This window comes from Chiloscyllium plagiosum, chromosome 39, assembly GCF_004010195.1.
Source record: "Chiloscyllium plagiosum isolate BGI_BamShark_2017 chromosome 39, ASM401019v2, whole genome shotgun sequence".
NCBI classification, from domain to species: domain Eukaryota; kingdom Metazoa; phylum Chordata; class Chondrichthyes; order Orectolobiformes; family Hemiscylliidae; genus Chiloscyllium; species Chiloscyllium plagiosum.
Genome location: NC_057748.1, coordinates 17,248,055 through 17,265,398, shown reverse-complemented (window position 1 = coordinate 17,265,398; position 17,344 = coordinate 17,248,055). Strand labels below are relative to the sequence as shown.

The 17,344-nt window shown below is 42.7% G+C and overlaps 1 protein-coding gene across 4 annotated transcripts in view; it reads left to right on the top strand.

Moving 5' to 3' along the window:
• Window positions 1-17,344, top strand: part of LOC122542284 (myocardin-related transcription factor A-like) — a 200,812-nt gene that overhangs the window by 65,754 nt on the left and 117,714 nt on the right. For 3 of the 4 annotated variants that reach the window (XM_043679871.1, XM_043679876.1, XM_043679872.1), the window contains one exon: window positions 13,431-13,553. The exons of the other annotated variant lie outside the window; for it this stretch is intronic. In XM_043679871.1, the coding sequence (XP_043535806.1) occupies window positions 13,431-13,553 (123 nt within the window). The remainder of the gene's footprint in view (window positions 1-13,430; window positions 13,554-17,344) is intronic. 4 annotated transcript variants of the gene reach the window in all.

Sequence of the window (17,344 nt, the reverse complement as noted above, 5' to 3'; positions counted from 1 at the left end):
TACAGCAGGATATAGAGAGGCTGCAGAGCTGGGCAGAAAGGTGGCAAATGGAGTTCAATGTAGGTAAGTATGAGTTGATTCACTTTGGTAAGAGTAACAAAAAGATGGGGTACTGGGCTAATGGTCGGATACTTGGTAGTGTGGATGAGCAGAGGGATCTTGGTGTCCATGTACACAAATTTTTGAAAGTTGCCACCCAGGTAAATAGTGCGGTGAGGAAGGCATATGGCGTACTGGCTTTTATTGGTAGAGGAATTGAGTTCCGGAGTACTGAGGTCATGTTGCAGTTGTATAAGACTCTGGTGCGGCCGCATCTGGAGTATTGTGTGCAGTTTTGGTCGCCATACTATAGGAGGGATGTGGAGGCACTGGAACGGGTGCAGAGGAGGTTTACCAGGATGTTGCCTGGTATGGTAGAAAGATCGTATTAGGAAAGGCTGAGGCACTTGGGGTTGTTTTCATTGGAGAAAAGAAGGTTTAGGGGTGACTTGATAGAGGTGTACAAGATGATTAGGGGTTTAGATAGGGTCGACAGTGAGAATCTTTTTCCACGTATGGAGTCAGCTATTACGAGGGGACATAGCTTTAAATTAAGGGGGGGCAGATGTTAGGGGTAGGTTCTTTACTCAGCGAGTCGTGAGTTCATGGAATGCCCTGCCAGTAGCAGTGGTGGACTCTCCCTCATTATGGGCATTTAAGCGGGCATTGGATAGGCATATGGAGGATAGTGGGCTAGTGTAGGTTAGGTGGGCTTGGATCGGCGCAACATCGAGGGCCGAAGGGCCTGTACTGCGCTGTATTCTTCTATGTTCTATGTTCTATGTCTATGCTACATACATGATTGGACAGAGGCTCAGTCTGTGCTGTATGTTCTCAATTTAATGAACAATCTGAGTGAGAAGAATGGATAATGCCAGCTATGTCTCTAGTTGTCAACTGCACTCAGGATCAGATAGATTTCTGTTTGAATGTTCACATTGTGCTTTGCTGTAGGAGAGGAAGGTTAACAATATTTTGAAGAGACAAGATTTTTACCTAGGTTATATGGCACAGAATCGTGCCGTTCGGCCCAACTCATCTGTGCCAGTATATATATATATTCCACTTGAGTTTCCTACCTTTTTATTTCTTATTCGAAACCATAAATGTAACCATCCGTTTCCTTCTCCCTCATGATTATCCAGTTTCCCATAAAAATTGGATCTACACAATTGACTTCACCCACTGCTTGTGGTAACCAGTTCCATTTTTTCACCATGCTGTGGCTAAAGTAATCTCCTTTGAATTCCCTATTGGACTCCAAACTGCACTCCAGCATTACTAAACCAGGTAGGAAGCTTATTTGATGAGCTAATTGTCCTCGATGAGATCCATTCTTGACGGATTTTGATGGAAGTATTGAGTGTCACCGACAGTAAGAATTGTATCGGTTGTCCTTTATTATGATTAAATGCATTCAATGAAAAGCCTACAGTCCCTCTTAATTCTTTCACCGGATGGGCGTGTTACTGCCAAAATCAATATTTACTGCCAATCCCTAATTATGCTTGAATTAAATGTTGTGCTAAGCCATTTCAGATGACAGTTAAGAGGGAACCAAATTACTGTGGGTCTGGAGTCATATTTAGGCCAGACTGGGGAAAGGGACCCTGCACCAAAGTGTATTAGTGAACTAGATAGGTTTTTGCAACAATTAGTGGTCACCACTCCAGCTTTCCATTCCAAACTACTTAATTAAATATAAATTCCATAAGCTGCCAATTGAGCCAATATCTCCATGTTAGCCTGGGTCTTTGGATTGCCAGTCCAGTGGCAGTACTCCAATGCCACCCTCTTAGTTGTGCCATTTTTTCTAAAAGCAGGGACATATTAAGGATGTTCCCGATGATTGGGAAGTCCCGAGCCAGGGTCACAGTCTAAGGATGTGGTTGAGCGGTTTTAGACTGAGCTGAGGAGGAAGTTATTCACTCGGAGTGGTGAGCATGTGGAAAGTGGTTGAGACCAAAACATTGAATGATTTCAAGAAAGCAATAAATAGTCTTGGGGTTAAAAGGACCAAAGGGTATGGGGAGAAATTGAGAACAAGGCATTGAGTTGGATGATCAGCTGTGATTATTATTGAATGGGGGAAGCAGACTTGAAGAGCTGACTGGTCTGCTCCTGCTCCTAGTTGTTATGATTATATAAACTGATACATTGACAATGTGTACCCGAAGGTAGACTCACTCATTACATTGTAATAGTTTCAATGAATATCATTAATTAGACTTCTGAGTTTATTTTTAAATTAATATTTACATACTAGTTTTTGAGAAATGTCCTGTGTTCCTGAAAGGAATTTTCTGTATGGATAATGAACCACAAGCATAAAGTGGAAGATTGTTTGCCCAATGTTATGTGGATGTCCAGCCACAGTGGCCAAGCTTGTACCATAATTTTGATTTAGTTCAAATTTCCAAGTGGAGTTCTGTTTTCTCCTTCTGGGACACACGCACCAAACAACGCCATCGTCCTGTGGCTGACCACTTCAACTCCCCTTTCCACTCTGCCAAGGACATGAAGTTCTGGTCTGCCTCCATTGCCAAATACTAGCCACCCGACGCTTGGAGGAAGAACACCTCATCATCTGCCTTGGGACCCTCCAATCACACGGCGTCAATGTCAGTTTACTCCTCTCTCCTTGCCCCACCTCATTATAGATCCAGCCCTCCAACTCTGCACTGCCTTCTTGAACTGTTCTACCTGTCAATCTCCCTTCCCATCTATCCGCACCACCTTTTCTTCAACCTGTCACCATCCTCCCCACCTGCATCTACCTGTTGCCTTCCTACTACCTCACCCCCACCCCAATCCTATTTATCTTTCAGCTGTCAGGTCCCCCCATCACCCAGCTCCTACATTCCTGATGAAGGGCTTATGCCGGAAACATTGATTCTCTTGCTCCTCGGATGTCCTATTCTTTTCCAGCACCACACTTTTTGAGACTGTTCTGTCATGGTGTGTAAAATTGGGCCTCTGTTTGGATTGGTGAGGGTGTCACAGATACCTGTGACTGTTTCTCAACTTAGGCATGAATTCGTCTTACCCCATGTTAAGAACTTTCCTGTTTTGTTAACAGGAGTACTAGCATTTTGTTGAGTGGGTGGGGGGTGGTTTTAGTGAGACTGCGCAGCGACTACTTATCTCTCACGTTATAAACTATCACATAAAAGTCTGCCATTTAACCCAACTAGCCTTCACATGAACAGTTTTTTAATCCTAAGAGTAATCTCCCATGACCCCATCCTCCTATTTCTTTGATTCTTTGCCTCACCTCTGACTTGGTGTTCTCTCTACCAGGGAAAGAATTGTTCCCTTACAAAAGCAATATACTACAGATGCCAGCAATCTGAAGTGACAAATAAAATGCTTGAAGTAATCATCACGTCAGATAACATCTGTGGGGATGAAGTTACTGCTTCAGCTGAGGGTGACTTTTCATCAGCATGCTCTAACATCAACTCAGTTTCATTTCGGGAGCTTTGGAGGCCAACATTATCTTTAATGGGCAGATGTTGTAAGATTCTGGGAGAACTGAACTTCTTGAGCATTAGATATACTCTGTGCAAGTCTGAGGTTGGAAATCTGCAGCAATAACCTGCCTACCAATTTCCCAAAAGTCTTATCTGTCTACTAGTCAGAACTGATGAGCGAGATGGGGTCCTTGCCAAGTCCCTGAAATTATGCAGATGCAACACTTGTGGCAAGCATGGAGTTAATAAAATTGTTTTGGGACTGTCCCTTTGAGGGATTAATGGAGAAATGGGAGTCATGTGGTCTGTTCTAAATTTTGCTCTGCAGCAAGTTTGGCCTTGCCATACGGTGAGCTTGGTGGCTTGGGGGAAGAGCTTTTGGTGTGACGTTCCCATTCACCCAATGCCCTTTTACGTCTAACTGGTAGTGGTCATGGATTTGGAGCGTGCTGTTAAAGGAGTTGTAGGGTGTTACTGCAATGCATCTTCTAGAAGATGCACACTGATATTAAAGGGAATGTTTAAGGTGATGGATGAGGTGCCTTTTGAGCAGGCTACTTTGGCTTGGATGGCATTGACCTTTTCAGTATTGTTGAAGCTGCACACTCACTCAAAACTGGCTTCTGAGCAACATGTCCTCATGTCTGTTTGGTTGCGACGTGGGGTAAACCCTCCTACTTCATTTAAAACCAGCAACACAGAAAAGATATAGCCTGTGCAGTAATCTGTAAACATTCAAGTGGCCATGAGCTATTTAAAGTAAAAGTTAACTAACAACTCTTTACAATTCCTTCCTCTAACCCTTCTATAATACTAGTCCGATAAAACTTCAAATTAAGATTTACAGGAAAATTCAAATTTTAAAACCAGCCAGCAGTTGAATCTTCTCTTCATCTTTATTGGTAGATTGGCTCTCCAGGTCAGTGGTGAGGTTTTTCTCTGTGCAAACTCCTTCTCTAGACAGGTACCTCTGACAGTTCTGATGAGCAGTCTACAGCTGTTGGTCTGATGGCAGTTTTCCTCCCAACTGTTCAATTTTCCCTGGTCTTATACCCCGGACCATCGGATTGTGTCATTGGCTTTTAAGATTGTCACTATACTCAATTCAAACTTGATAGGAATTTCGCATTTTTCAGGGTATAATTTAAACTGATTGGCCTAATTCAAATCTGTTTTGTCATTTCCAGGCAACCGGCTACTCCAGTAGCTGGAGCATGTGTTGCATTGTGTCTTATTGAAAACACTTGGTGCTGTCACTTCCAGCACTAACTCAAAGATACAGTACACCCACATCTTCATAACAGTATGTGGCTCTTAATGAAATGTTATTTGCGAGCTTTTGTGATGATTGAATTAATTTAAATTGAATCTGCTATATTAATCTGAGCTTTTGTGTCCAATACATCCTCTTCCAATGGTGGAGCAAAAACAGATAATCTGAGAGGGCTGCTCTTGGTCATTTTACCATGCAAATGGTTCCACAATCTTAATGCTTGTCCACCTGGTGAGGTCGCTTAGAGTATCTCCTCCTGGAACTGAGCCTGACCAAGGTGGCTGTTAACAGATGCTATCATCCCCACCATGTTCACAAAAAGTGGGACAAATCCAACCCAGCCAATTACCATTTATCAGGTCTACATTTAATCACCAGAGAGATGATGGAGGTGTCTTTGTCAGCGCTATCAAACTGCACCTAGGGAATAACCTGCTCTCTGCTGCATTTGGTTTCCACCAGGACCACTCAGCCCCTCAGTTAATTACAGCCTTGATCCAGATATCCAACCGAAACTGAACTCCAGATCTGACCCAAAAGTGACTGCCCTTGACACCAACACTAGAGACAAAAAACTGCAGATGCTAGAATTCAGGAGGCTGGAAGAACTCAGCAAGCCAGGCAGCATCAGGAGGTGGCCTGCTGTGTTTGACCAACTTCTTACACTCTTACCTTGACATCAAAACAGCAATTGACCAAGTATGCATCACAGAGTCCTAGTAAAATTGGAATTAATGGTAAACACGTCTCTGTCATTATGACCGAGGCTTTCAGTGATCCTTTGGTACCCAGGAGATGTGGAGTGAATCACCACCTTCAATCTGAACAGCTAAGTTCCTCTTCCTCTTCCTTTTCATTTTCTTACTGTATATTTGCAGTACCAAGTTGAGAGGGGGTACATGGTTCCTCTTTAGATCCCACCAAGAGGTTGAAAAGAGAGGTAAAAGTCACATTTTTGATCAGTGCTTGACCTCAGTTTGACCTTATTTGGGCACATTCTTGTTAATCTGACTATCGGGAAAGTGCTGCAACCCAGACCTTTTACAAGCCTGACTGAGTCATTTCTGTGCAGACTGTTTTGCCAAGTGGTCTGTCAACTGCACTTCATGCACCTCCAATTTTGTTTTCATAGTGATGCAACTGGATGCTGTTTATAGCCAGGAGGGCTGTGGCCAGGGCGGAGCACTCGCCAAGTTTTTGTGTAATCCAGGAAGATTTCCAAGTGTTTCTGCCGTGCTTCACTCCAGAGAGAGTCTTCTAATTTAACTATATAAGTAATTGATTTGCTACGTATCTAATTTCCACAGTCAACTTGAACAATTTGAGTTAAGTTGTCATTGATTACAAATATAATACAAGATTACAACAAGATTAGGCTACTTAAATCGGGATTTTCGCTCAGACGTGTTGACTCATCAACTTGAGACCAAATGTAGATGATATTCCTGCTTCTTTGCTGTTCCTTACAAAAGGATCAATAAAACCAGATTGTGATAAAGCAACTTGGACTTGGGTGCATTTGACATCTTCATAATTCCTTCGAAATGTTTTGCAACAAATGGAGCATTCTAAATGACTGACTAATCCAGAATCATCCTGGAATTCAATGATTAAACCTCCCAGGCCAAAAAAAACTCAACTCCTTTCCCCGACTGTAGACCACTGCTTTCCCTGAAATCCTTCAACAGTGATTGGGAGATCAGAATAGGCTGGGGCTATTTTCCCTGGAGCATCGGAGGCTGAAGGGTGACTTTAGAAGAGGTTTCTAAAATCATGAGGGGAATGAATAAGGTAAATAGACAAGATCTTTTCCTGGGTTGGGAGAGTCCAGAACTAGAGGGCATAAGTTTAGGGTGAGAGGGGAAAGATATAAAAGGGACCTAAGGGGCAACTTTTTCACACAGAGGGTGGTGCGTGTATGGAATGAGCTGCCAGAGGAAGTGGTGGAGGCTGGTACAATTACAGCATTTAAAAGGCATCTGGATGGGTATATGAATAGGAAGGGTCGAGGTATATGGGCCAAGTGCTGGCAAATGGGACTAGATAAGGTTTGGATATCTGGTTGGCATTGATGAGTTGGACCGAAGGGTCTGTTCTGTGCTGTACATCTCTATGACTCTAAGTGTGTGGAACTCATGTAATTCTTTGTCACTAAGAATACGATCAACAAATCAGTGGCTTCTACCACTGTCCTCCCTTCTGGTCTATTGGACTAAACTTCCTCTAAAACTCTTCCCCTGCCCTTGTCCTGAACACTCATTGTTAACTCATTTTTCCTCATGTCCCCATTTTGATCATGAAACTCAGGTCGTAAATTCTAGATCCTATTCTGATCACTCAGTAACCTCCCTGCTGGCTCCATGTTAGTTGATATTGTTAGTAGTTCTTCAAACAAATGTTTCCCCTCTTTTCATTTTCAAACCCCTTTGTGGCCCTGCCCTACCCTTCGCTCTCTCTGACTTGCCCCATTCCCCCAACCATCTGAGATCTCTGTGCATCTCAGATTTCAGTTGCTGGTGACTGAGGTCAGTTAAGTCTCTGCTGTCATTCATCCTCTTGTCTACTTTAACATAGTTCTTAAAGCCTACTTTGTCTCCACTTTAGATCATCTATTGTCACATTTTCCTTTGTAATGTTCCTCTTAGGCTGTTTTATCATGGTAAAGGTACTATTTGACTGTATGTTATGGTGTTGCTACTGTTAAGCTGGCTAACATGGTATCAGAGCAGTGCTTGGAAAATACAGTACATGACTAATGTGCTTTTTACTGATGTTGGGTGAAGGATAAGTGGTGACCGCTGCTTGTGGTTTCTGACTCTTCAGTCAATGCATTTTGTAATCTGCCATAGCAGTCGAGCAACATCTGTTCAATGTTTCGTCCAAAAAGAACACTTGCTCGGTCTTGTTTTCTGTACCATTGTTCTGCAATTCTTTGACAGCTCTGAAAATGTCAGTCAACGTTGAAAACTCTGGATTCCTTTCGTCTTGCAGTTCATTCTGTCCCCCTCAAAGACGTGTCTTTTTTTTTGGTTGGGTGCCATGTCTGCTGGTTCCTCTTGGTGGTTTTCATGCGTCTGAGGCAAATGTAACACATTTTTGAGTCTGTGTTCCATAGTTTTTTTTCCCCTTAAAATAAGTTGCTAGCCTGCTGTGAGAGATTATGCGTGAGGGGCACTGCTCTGTATCAAATTTGGCTGACTAGGGAATCTCTCCTACTGGAGCTGCCTGCCATATTGGCTGTGTTGGAAAGTCTTGAAGGTTGATAATCAATGTGTTTGGAGCTTTGCCTCAGAGACAGGGATGCAACTACTGTGCTGCAAGTCATCCTTAATTTTCTCTTGTTATGGCAAAGCAAGTTCAAGGTGAGCGTCTGGGTGTCACTGGTAAGACCAGCACCTATTACCCATTCCTCATTGATCACAAGTAAGTGGGAATGAACTGCCTTGATAACTGAGCAATTTAGGAGGCCATTTCAGAGGACAGTGAAGAGTTAACCATCTTCCCGAGAGTCTGGAGCCCTGGGCAAGTTTGACAGGTTTCCTCCTGTAAAGGACATCAGTGAATCAGATGACTACTTGGGATAATCTATTTATTACCTGCTTGCTGTTACTAATTCTTGCTTTTTTTATTTAATAATGTGGTGCTGAATTTTCAAGCTACGAGTCTGGAAGCATTAACAGTGCTACTGTTCCTAATAAAACCACTGTGGTTGAGAAAAAAAATCAGTGTGATGGAGGCACTTTGTATTAGTAGCATTACCTCATCATATCATATTCCACATCCACTCCTGCAGTGTCCTTGGCTCTTGAAATCTGATCCACCTGTAGTATTAGGAATCTTTTTCTGAATAGTAAGAAAGAAAGCGATGTAGTGGGGGGAGGGGGAGTTGAAGTAGAAACGTATCCATGATCTAATTGAATTGAGAGGGGGACAGTCTCGAATGCCAGTGTTCTACTCCTATTTTCTACGTTACCAAACTTTGGGTAAGTGATACATTTGGCTGTTTCTTTAGCACTCTACCCCATTTTTAAGGGGACTCCGAGTTATTAAATCTCTGGCATTGAAGGTGGCTTGAGGTATTGTTTTCACCTGTTTGTTTACAGACAGACACATTAACAATGTAACTCAAAAATCAAATGGACTGTTTTCAAGGAAATACAGGGTACAGCCCAAGGAAGAAGTGAGTAGTTTTTGACAGACGTGGATCTGGGTTTTTGCTTTTATTAAATAATTTATCAGCGCTGGGAGGTTGGGTAAATTGTCATTTTAAAGAAATTTGAGTTGTTTCATAGAGTGACAGAAGCACAGAGATGTACAGCACGGAAACAGACCCTTCAGTCCAACTTGTCCATGCCAACCAGATAGACCAACCCAATCTAGTCCCACCTGCCAGCACCCAGCCCATATCCCTCCAAACCCTACCTATTCATATTCCCATCCAAATGCCTCCTAAATGTTGCAATAGTACCAGCCTCCACCACTTCCTCTGGCAGCTCATTCCATACACGTACCACCTTCTGCGTGAACAAATTGCCCCTTAGGTCTCTTTTATATCTTTCCCCTCTCACCCTAAACCTATGCCCTCTAGTTCTGGGCTCCCCCACCGTAAGGAAAAGACCTTGTCTATTTACCCTATCCATGCTCCTCATGGTTTTATAAATCTCTAAAAGATCGACCCTCAGCCTCCAATGCTCCAGGGAAAACAGCCCCAGCCTGTTCAACCTCTTTGTATAACTGAAATCCTCCAACACTGATAACATCCTTTTAAATCTTTCCTGAACCCTTTCAAGTTTCACAACATCCTTCCGATAAGGAGGAGATGAGAATTGCATGCAATATTCCAAAAGCAGCTTAATCAATGTCCTATATAACAGCAACATGAAATCCTAACTCCTGTACTCAATACTCTGTCCAATAAAGGAAAGCATACCAAATGCTGACTTTACTGTCCTATCTACCTGTGACTCCACTTTCAAGAAGCTATGACCGTGCACTCCAAGGTGTCTTTGTTCAGCAGCACTCCCTAGGACCTTACCATTAAGTGTATAAGTCCTGCTAAGATTTGCTTTCCCAAAATGCAGCACCTCACATTTATCTAAATTAAACTCTATCTGCCACTCCTTAGCCCATTGGCCAATCTGATCAAGATCCTGATGTAATCATCTTCGCTGTCCACTACATTTCCAATTTTGCTGTCATCTGCAAACTTACTAAGTCTATCTCTTATTTATATAAATGATTTGGATATGAGCATGATGAAAAGTAGTGGATCCAGCACCGATCCTTGTGGCACTCCACTGGTCACAGGCCTCCAGTCTGAAAAACAATCCTCCACCACCACCCTCTGTCTTCTATTTTTGTGCCAGTTCTGTATCCAAATGGCTAGTTCTCCCTGTATTCCATGAGATCTAACCTTGCTAATCAGTCTCCCATGGGGAACCTTGTCGAATGCCTTACTGAAGTCCATATAGATCACATCTACCGCTCTGCCCTAATCAATCCTCTTGTTACTTCACAAAACTCAATCACGTTTGTGAGACATGATTTCCCAGACACGCAGCCATGTTGACTATCCCTAATCAGTCCTTGCCTTTCCAAATACATGTACATCCTCCCTCAGCATTCCGTCTGACGACATCAGGCTCACCAGTCCAAAGTTCCCTGGCATGTCCTTACCACCCTTATTAAACAATGGCACCACATTAGCCAACCTCTAATCTTCCAGCACCCCACCTGTGGCTATCGATGGTTTTGTATACAATGCTGACTGTTTTTGAAGTTGTCAATTGTTTTAGCAGCTGTGCTGGAAATTTGTCTCCGCCTTCAAAATTTTCAGAGCAGTTTCTTAGCTGTAGATTTACCTGAAGTATATGATATGGGTACTCTGAGTATCAGCCCACCAGGGAAAGGCCTCGAGGAAGAGCTGAGTCATTCAAATTTTTAAAAAATGCTAGAAATAGTTCAGACAGTATCTGTGGAGAAAGAAACAGTTAATGTTTCACATCAATGACCTCATCTAAATTCATCAGAACCAGTTAACTAGATTGCAGATTGTCATGGTGTTGAAGGAAGCTAATCAGCCCATTGTGTTTGCATTGACTCTCCAATACATGATGACTTTGTGCGTTTACCAGCCATTTTCCCCAATACTATTCAGCTAATGATTCAATGTCCTCTTGCATGCCTCAATTGAACCTGCCTCCTCCACATGTCCAAGCAGTACATTTCGGGTCCAAGCCTGTGATATGCAGAATTTATGAATATAAATTTGTCTCCGCCTTCAAAATTTGAGTTTTCAGAGCAGTTTCTTAGCTGTAGATTTACCTGAAGTATATGATATGGGTACTCTGAGTATCAGCCCACCAGGGAAAGGCCTCGAGGAAGAGCTGAATATAAATGAATATAAATGAATATAAATTCTGCATAATAGTGATTATAATGAGGTCAGCCAGGCGGACTTCAGAGTGAGTTTCCTGACTGGGTCTGTTAATCTGGTCCCATCGGGGAGCCCGGGCTGACAGATATAAACAGGAGTGTCAGAGGTTCTATTCTCTCTGAGAACTGGCTCTGAGGGAGCTGGATCAGTATCAAGGATTCTCTGTGTAAAACAAGGGTGGCTTGGTGATGGGGTACCAGCCTCTATGGAGTTACTTCACCATCCATTGTGAGAGAAGAGTTCTTTTCATGTCACATTGACCAATCACTTTAAATCTGTACTGTCTTGTTCTGTCCTTTTACAAGCAAAGACAGTTTCTCCCTATCTCCACTCTCCAGACACCTCGTGATTTTGAAAATTTTTATTAGATCTCCTGTTTATTGTCAATCCTCAAAGGAGAACAGTTCCACCCTCTCCAATCTGTCCTCATAACTGAAGTTTCTCATCTCTGCATTGACTCCAATACATTCACATTCTTCCTAAAACTTGGTGCTAGAACCCCAACGAATATTTCAGCTGATCTTTAAGAGTGTTGAATATAAATTCTGCATAACCTCTTTGCTCTTGTCTAGTATGTCCCTTTGATAAAGTCCAGGATACTGTATGCTTGCTTAACTGCTTTCCTCACCATCTGACCTGCCATTTTTATTGGTCAACTAGCAAAACTGCATACTCCTACCCCCTTTACAATTGTACCTCTCATTTTACAGTCTGCCCATATTCTTCCTATGGTTGGACCTCTCATGCATTAGAGTTGGTCCTTCTCTGCATCTTCTCTGTAGCTGTAACATTATATTCTGTATGCTGTTCAATTATTCTGATATGCAAGGTATGATTTGTCTGGGTAGCACATAAACTAGTACTTTACACTGAATCTTAATACAAGTGACAAGAGAACAAATCAAAATCAAAATCAAAATGCATCACCTCACACTTGTATTGAATTTTATCCATTACTATCTGTCCACTCCACCAACCCCATAATATCCTTTTGGAGGGGTTCAGTCATAGTCCCACAGGTCGTAGCTTTGCACCATTGGCTCCTCAGGCAAGAACATGCACCAAATGTTTAAACTTGCAGTTCCTCTTTTACTGAGCAGAATTAGGATTGAAACTACATGTCAGCAATAGGGTAAAAGTAACCTGTACCTGAATGATCTAAACAATGGTCTGTGTTCCCCAAACGATCTAGGGTTTAGTGAATTCTGCTTCATAGCTGACATCGAAGTGATGTTGAATGGATGCTTAGCCATCCAAAACCAGTTATCCCTGTGGTAACCCCTGTGATAACTAGCCAACACAACTGTTAGAATTCTGATGAACCATCGTTAACCTGAAATGTTGAATCAGTTTGTCTCTCCACAGATGCTGCCCGACCCTAATGAATATTTTGAACATTTGTCTTTGTTGTAGCTTTCTGGCATCATTATGATTATGTCATGTCATTGGAATGATGTTGAGCTAATGTGGCATGACATAAGTTTGTACTTTCTGAAGCATTCTCTTCACTTATTAGTCTTTGTACTTAGCAAGGTGTGTGGTTAGCTGTTAAATATTAGCTGCTATAATATTACCTATCAGTTGCTGGTGATGGTCCAGTCCAGATGTTTGGATATAGTGTGGATCTGCTTCAATGCTTTGTGTATTTGAACTGGTCTTTCTGATGGATTGTATTTTAATGTGATGCAATCTATCCTAAACATGTTGGGAATGACTAAGGAAAAGCTTTGATTTATTTAGCACCTTTCACAAAATCCCAAACGTCCTTCACAGCTTATTAAATATTTTGTTGAAGTGAAGCAACAGTAAACTCTCACAAGGAAGCCAAGTAGTAATGAGCAGATTTACCCTGGTTTCTCCATTGTTTATTGTGGGATAAATACTGGCTCCTGTTCAAAATAGTGCCACTGAGCGGGCAGGTGGGCCTCTGCTTAACGTCTCAACTGTAAGAGGGAACATGTGACAGTGCAGCTGTCCCTCAGAACTGCACTGGTATGTCAGCCTAGGTTTTTCTGCTTGAACCCAGGGGATGGGTCTTGAACCTGGAACTTCGGTGTGTCGGAGGCGACTGTGCTACCTGGTGAGCCACAACTGGTACTGTTCAGTGCTGGCTTTCACTGGTATCTGGTCCAGTCCCTCCTGTCTGGCTTGGGAACCCAATTGACTTTTGTTTTGTTCTTATTTCTTCCTTTTTGTGTTTCCCATTAAGAGCACTCGGCTCCACCTGGTGCTCCTGAGATGGGAAGCCAGGCGAGCGAGGTGCGGACTTCTCCACGACTTCGACGCCAATACCACTCTACCTTCAGCCAACAGGAGGAGCGCCTGCTACAGGGTGAGATGCAATCAGAGATGTGTACCTTTTATTCATGGGTATGTTAATAAGGGGCTGAGGGGGGAGTGATGGTCTGGGGCAGGTCGTATCTAAAGCCACTGTGGCCAATCCAGACCTATGGATCCCATGTCACATTCATCCCTTTCCTGAGAGTAATGTTTCAGGAGGAGAAAATTATTTTAACACGGAACACTAAACTTGAATATGTTCTAGCAGTCCGAGCTATTTGATCATTTTCCTGAGCCATGTGATTTTCTTGGTTTGAGGTGCATTCTAGCAATAGTTAAGGTTCACATCTGATGTGTTCCTGCAGTCCTTTCTTTAACTTCTTAATATTCTGAACCGGTAATAACTTGTAATCCCACGTTACTGATTGGCTTTGGGTCATTGGCTTCTGTGTTGGTAAATTATCTGTGCTCTTATGTTTCCCCTCTGTGTTACCCCAAGAAATATGGAAATAGCGAATTTTATTTTAAAGTAGTCAAAAATGTGGGATGCATTGACTATAATGAGGCTTCTTTGTTAGCACTTCAACTTCAGTCTCTGTAAGGATTTCAGCCCATGGACGGTGTGCCAATCTACTGTAGAAATGGCTCACGAGCTACTGGTGAGCTACAGTTCACACTGTTTTAGTTGTTACGCTAATTGTAATAGGAAACCCTTCAATATATCAGCAAGTGCTACAATACTGAGATGGTCAGCACCTCTGGAGCAGGTCGGATTTGAACTGAGTCTGCAGGTAGAGACACTGTTACCGCATCACAAGAGCTCCCACTGCTTTTTAATCCAGTTTTCTCCTGGTAATGAGAGCACAAATGACAGAGGAGGGTTTCAATCCGTCCACCACTGGGCTATGGCCGCAGTGTATTCATGCTGTGCTATTTTGCTAAAATCAGGTAGAATGAGAAGTCAGCAGGAAACACTTAACTGTTCTACCACTATTCAGTAAAAAGTATGTCAAGCATTTGCTAATGAATAAAACATTTTGTATTAGCAACAGATACGTGACAACTGAAGAAAACTGTTTTACAATGATTATTCCGAGCCCAACTGTCTATAATTTACTGTGATGTGGAAATGCCGGTGTTGGAATGGGGTGGACAAAGTTAGGAATCCTACAACACCAGGTCATAGTCCAACAGGTTTATTTGAAAGTACAAGCTTTCGGAGCGCTGCTGTTTTGTGAGCTAGTTACCTGACGAAGGAGCAGCACTCCCAAAGCTTGTACTTGCAAATAAACCTGTTGGACTATGACTTGGTGTTGTGATTTTAAACTTATATAATTTACTAAGCAGAAGTGTACTTGTCCATAGCTGGATTCCTAACTTGTCATGGGTAATAGATGCAAGAGCTCCTAAACTGCAAACACCTGGCATTCTAGACAGGAAGCTCCACTGAAACATGAAGGAAAGAAAGCAGGTTTACAGTCAAATGAGAAAGAAATCGCTCTCTCCAAGGCCAGAGAGGCAATCAGGGTCATTTGGAAGTAGCACCTTGAGGACTACCTCAGTCCTCTACTTGGATACCCTTGATAACAGTCCACAGCACGATACCCACTACCACAGTTTCAGCCTGGCATGAGAACAAAACCTGTTGAGAGCCACCAAGGTTACTGATGCAGGTAGAATATGGTTGAAAAGCACTCTTGGTACAATTGTATGACTGTACTTCCTCCATCTGTTTTAAGAGGAGCTCTAGCTGATCTGTAACTATCCTCCGAAAAGACGACAACTGATTCTGGTAATGACAGACTGGTTGGTTCTGTTCTTCACAGGGAAGGCCTTTGGTAGAATCCCCTTAATCACTTTCTCCCAATGGCTTAGAAAAAAGCCCCTGCTGTAGTTACAATGGTGTTACCATCCATCCAGAGGCACAGGTGAATATGATCACCTCAACAAGACCCAATTTCAATAAAGCTAGTATGTAGCAACAATTTTTGCGGCCAACGTTTGTGCAAACTTAGGCCAAGCTCTAAGCCATTCATGTGTTCTCAATGGTATATGAGAGAACAGGCCTTGTGCTAAACATTCTGAAGATGTAGATTCTCTACCAGCCTGCTCCCTCATTGTGATGTCTCCTGTCTGTCAGAGCCAGTGGCGAGCCAGTGGACAACATAAATCAATTGATATATGTCAGCCACCTCTCAGCAAGGGAAGACATTGGTGATGAAATTCAGCAAGGTTTATCTGAGGAGCAGTGTGTTTGATGACAAATTTTGTGACCCATAGACCAGAAGTGTTACGTGCTATTTTGTATCTGTCAGAGACATTGTATGTGTACAATGAACATCTCAAATCACAAGAGAAATATCATTGGTGATTCTTTTGCAAAGCCCTGCAAATCAACTGCCAGTATAGGCACACTAATATTAGTATTCTGTCTCAGGCCAAGTCTTCAGCATTAAGGCACTGGTCATGGTCAGTTAGCTGCACTGGCAGGTCACATTGTACACAGGGCTGAGTTGCAAAACTGGGTGTCTGCTCCTGTCTGCATTATGGCAAGTGGTTATCAGGCAGGTAGAGAAAATGCTTCAGGTGTGTCCTCACCCTGGGAAAATGTCATATTCCCACCAAATTGTGGGAATGTCTTGCCCAAGACCAGCCAAACAGAAAAGTGAGTTACTGGAGACCAAGGGCAAACAGAGAGGAGCATGTGGAACCCACCCACCTCTTCAAACACCACCTGCCCCGCCTGTGGGCACATGTGCACGTCATAAAAGTATGTAGTCACTCCTGGACCCTCAGTGTTGGAGTTGAAGAAAGTCAGCCTGTGTGTTGAGGGACTGTTGAAGAAGAATGAGAATATATTGGGCAGCACTCGCTTAACAATCTACCTGTGTGCTTCCAATCATCCTGCATTTCTTTGAATTCCTGAACAATGAGAAATTAGGGAAGTTGCCAAGAAGACTTCAGAGACTATTGAACCTGTTTTTGGAAAATGTGGACACTATTAGAAAGAATATTGGTAATGTGGGCTGGAAGTTGTATGCATTACAGGCATTGCATATCAGTGATGTCGAAGCTGGGCTATTGGAGGTATGAAAGAACTTGAGGAAAAACCTCATTATAAACACAGCTTATTTATCACTGAATGTGAATCTGAGCAAGAATGAGAATGATGGCCAAGTGAGATTCCATGTGGGATGCCACGTTTGCATACTTGTTTAGAATAACTGACATTTCGGTTTTGAGAGTGTACACACCAATGGCTTCAGCATCTTGGACAAGTGTCCAGAGAGGGCTAGTAATTTCAGGCAGATGAGTAAAACCTTTGGGAGAAATTGAACAGGACAGCTACAATCTTGCTAGCTTTTGTGTCCTGAGGAAGATTGCCAGAAGTTGTAGGACTGGAAGTTGTTTACCCATCTGTACCTTGTCCAGGAATTAGTACAACCAGAATCCACATTGATGGAAGGTGTTCTCAGTACAGGGACAAGACAGGCGAATGTCCTATTAGATTGAATTGGCTGCCATTAAACTTGTGTAACATTTGTGACTCAATGCCATTTTCCCACACTGTCTAGATATCTTTCGTATTTAGAAATCTGTGCGTTGAACATATTCAACGACCGAGCTCCACAACTATTTGGGTTAGAGAATTTGAAAGATGCACTGCCCTCTGAGTGAAGAATGTCATCATCTCAGTCCTAACTTGGTTGTCCCTTTATCCTGAGACTGCCTCCTGGTTCTAGATCCACTTAGAGTCATACAGCACAGAAACAGACCATTCGGTCCAACCCCCAGTCCATGCCAACCATAATCCCAAAATAAACTAGTCCCGTCTGCCTGCTA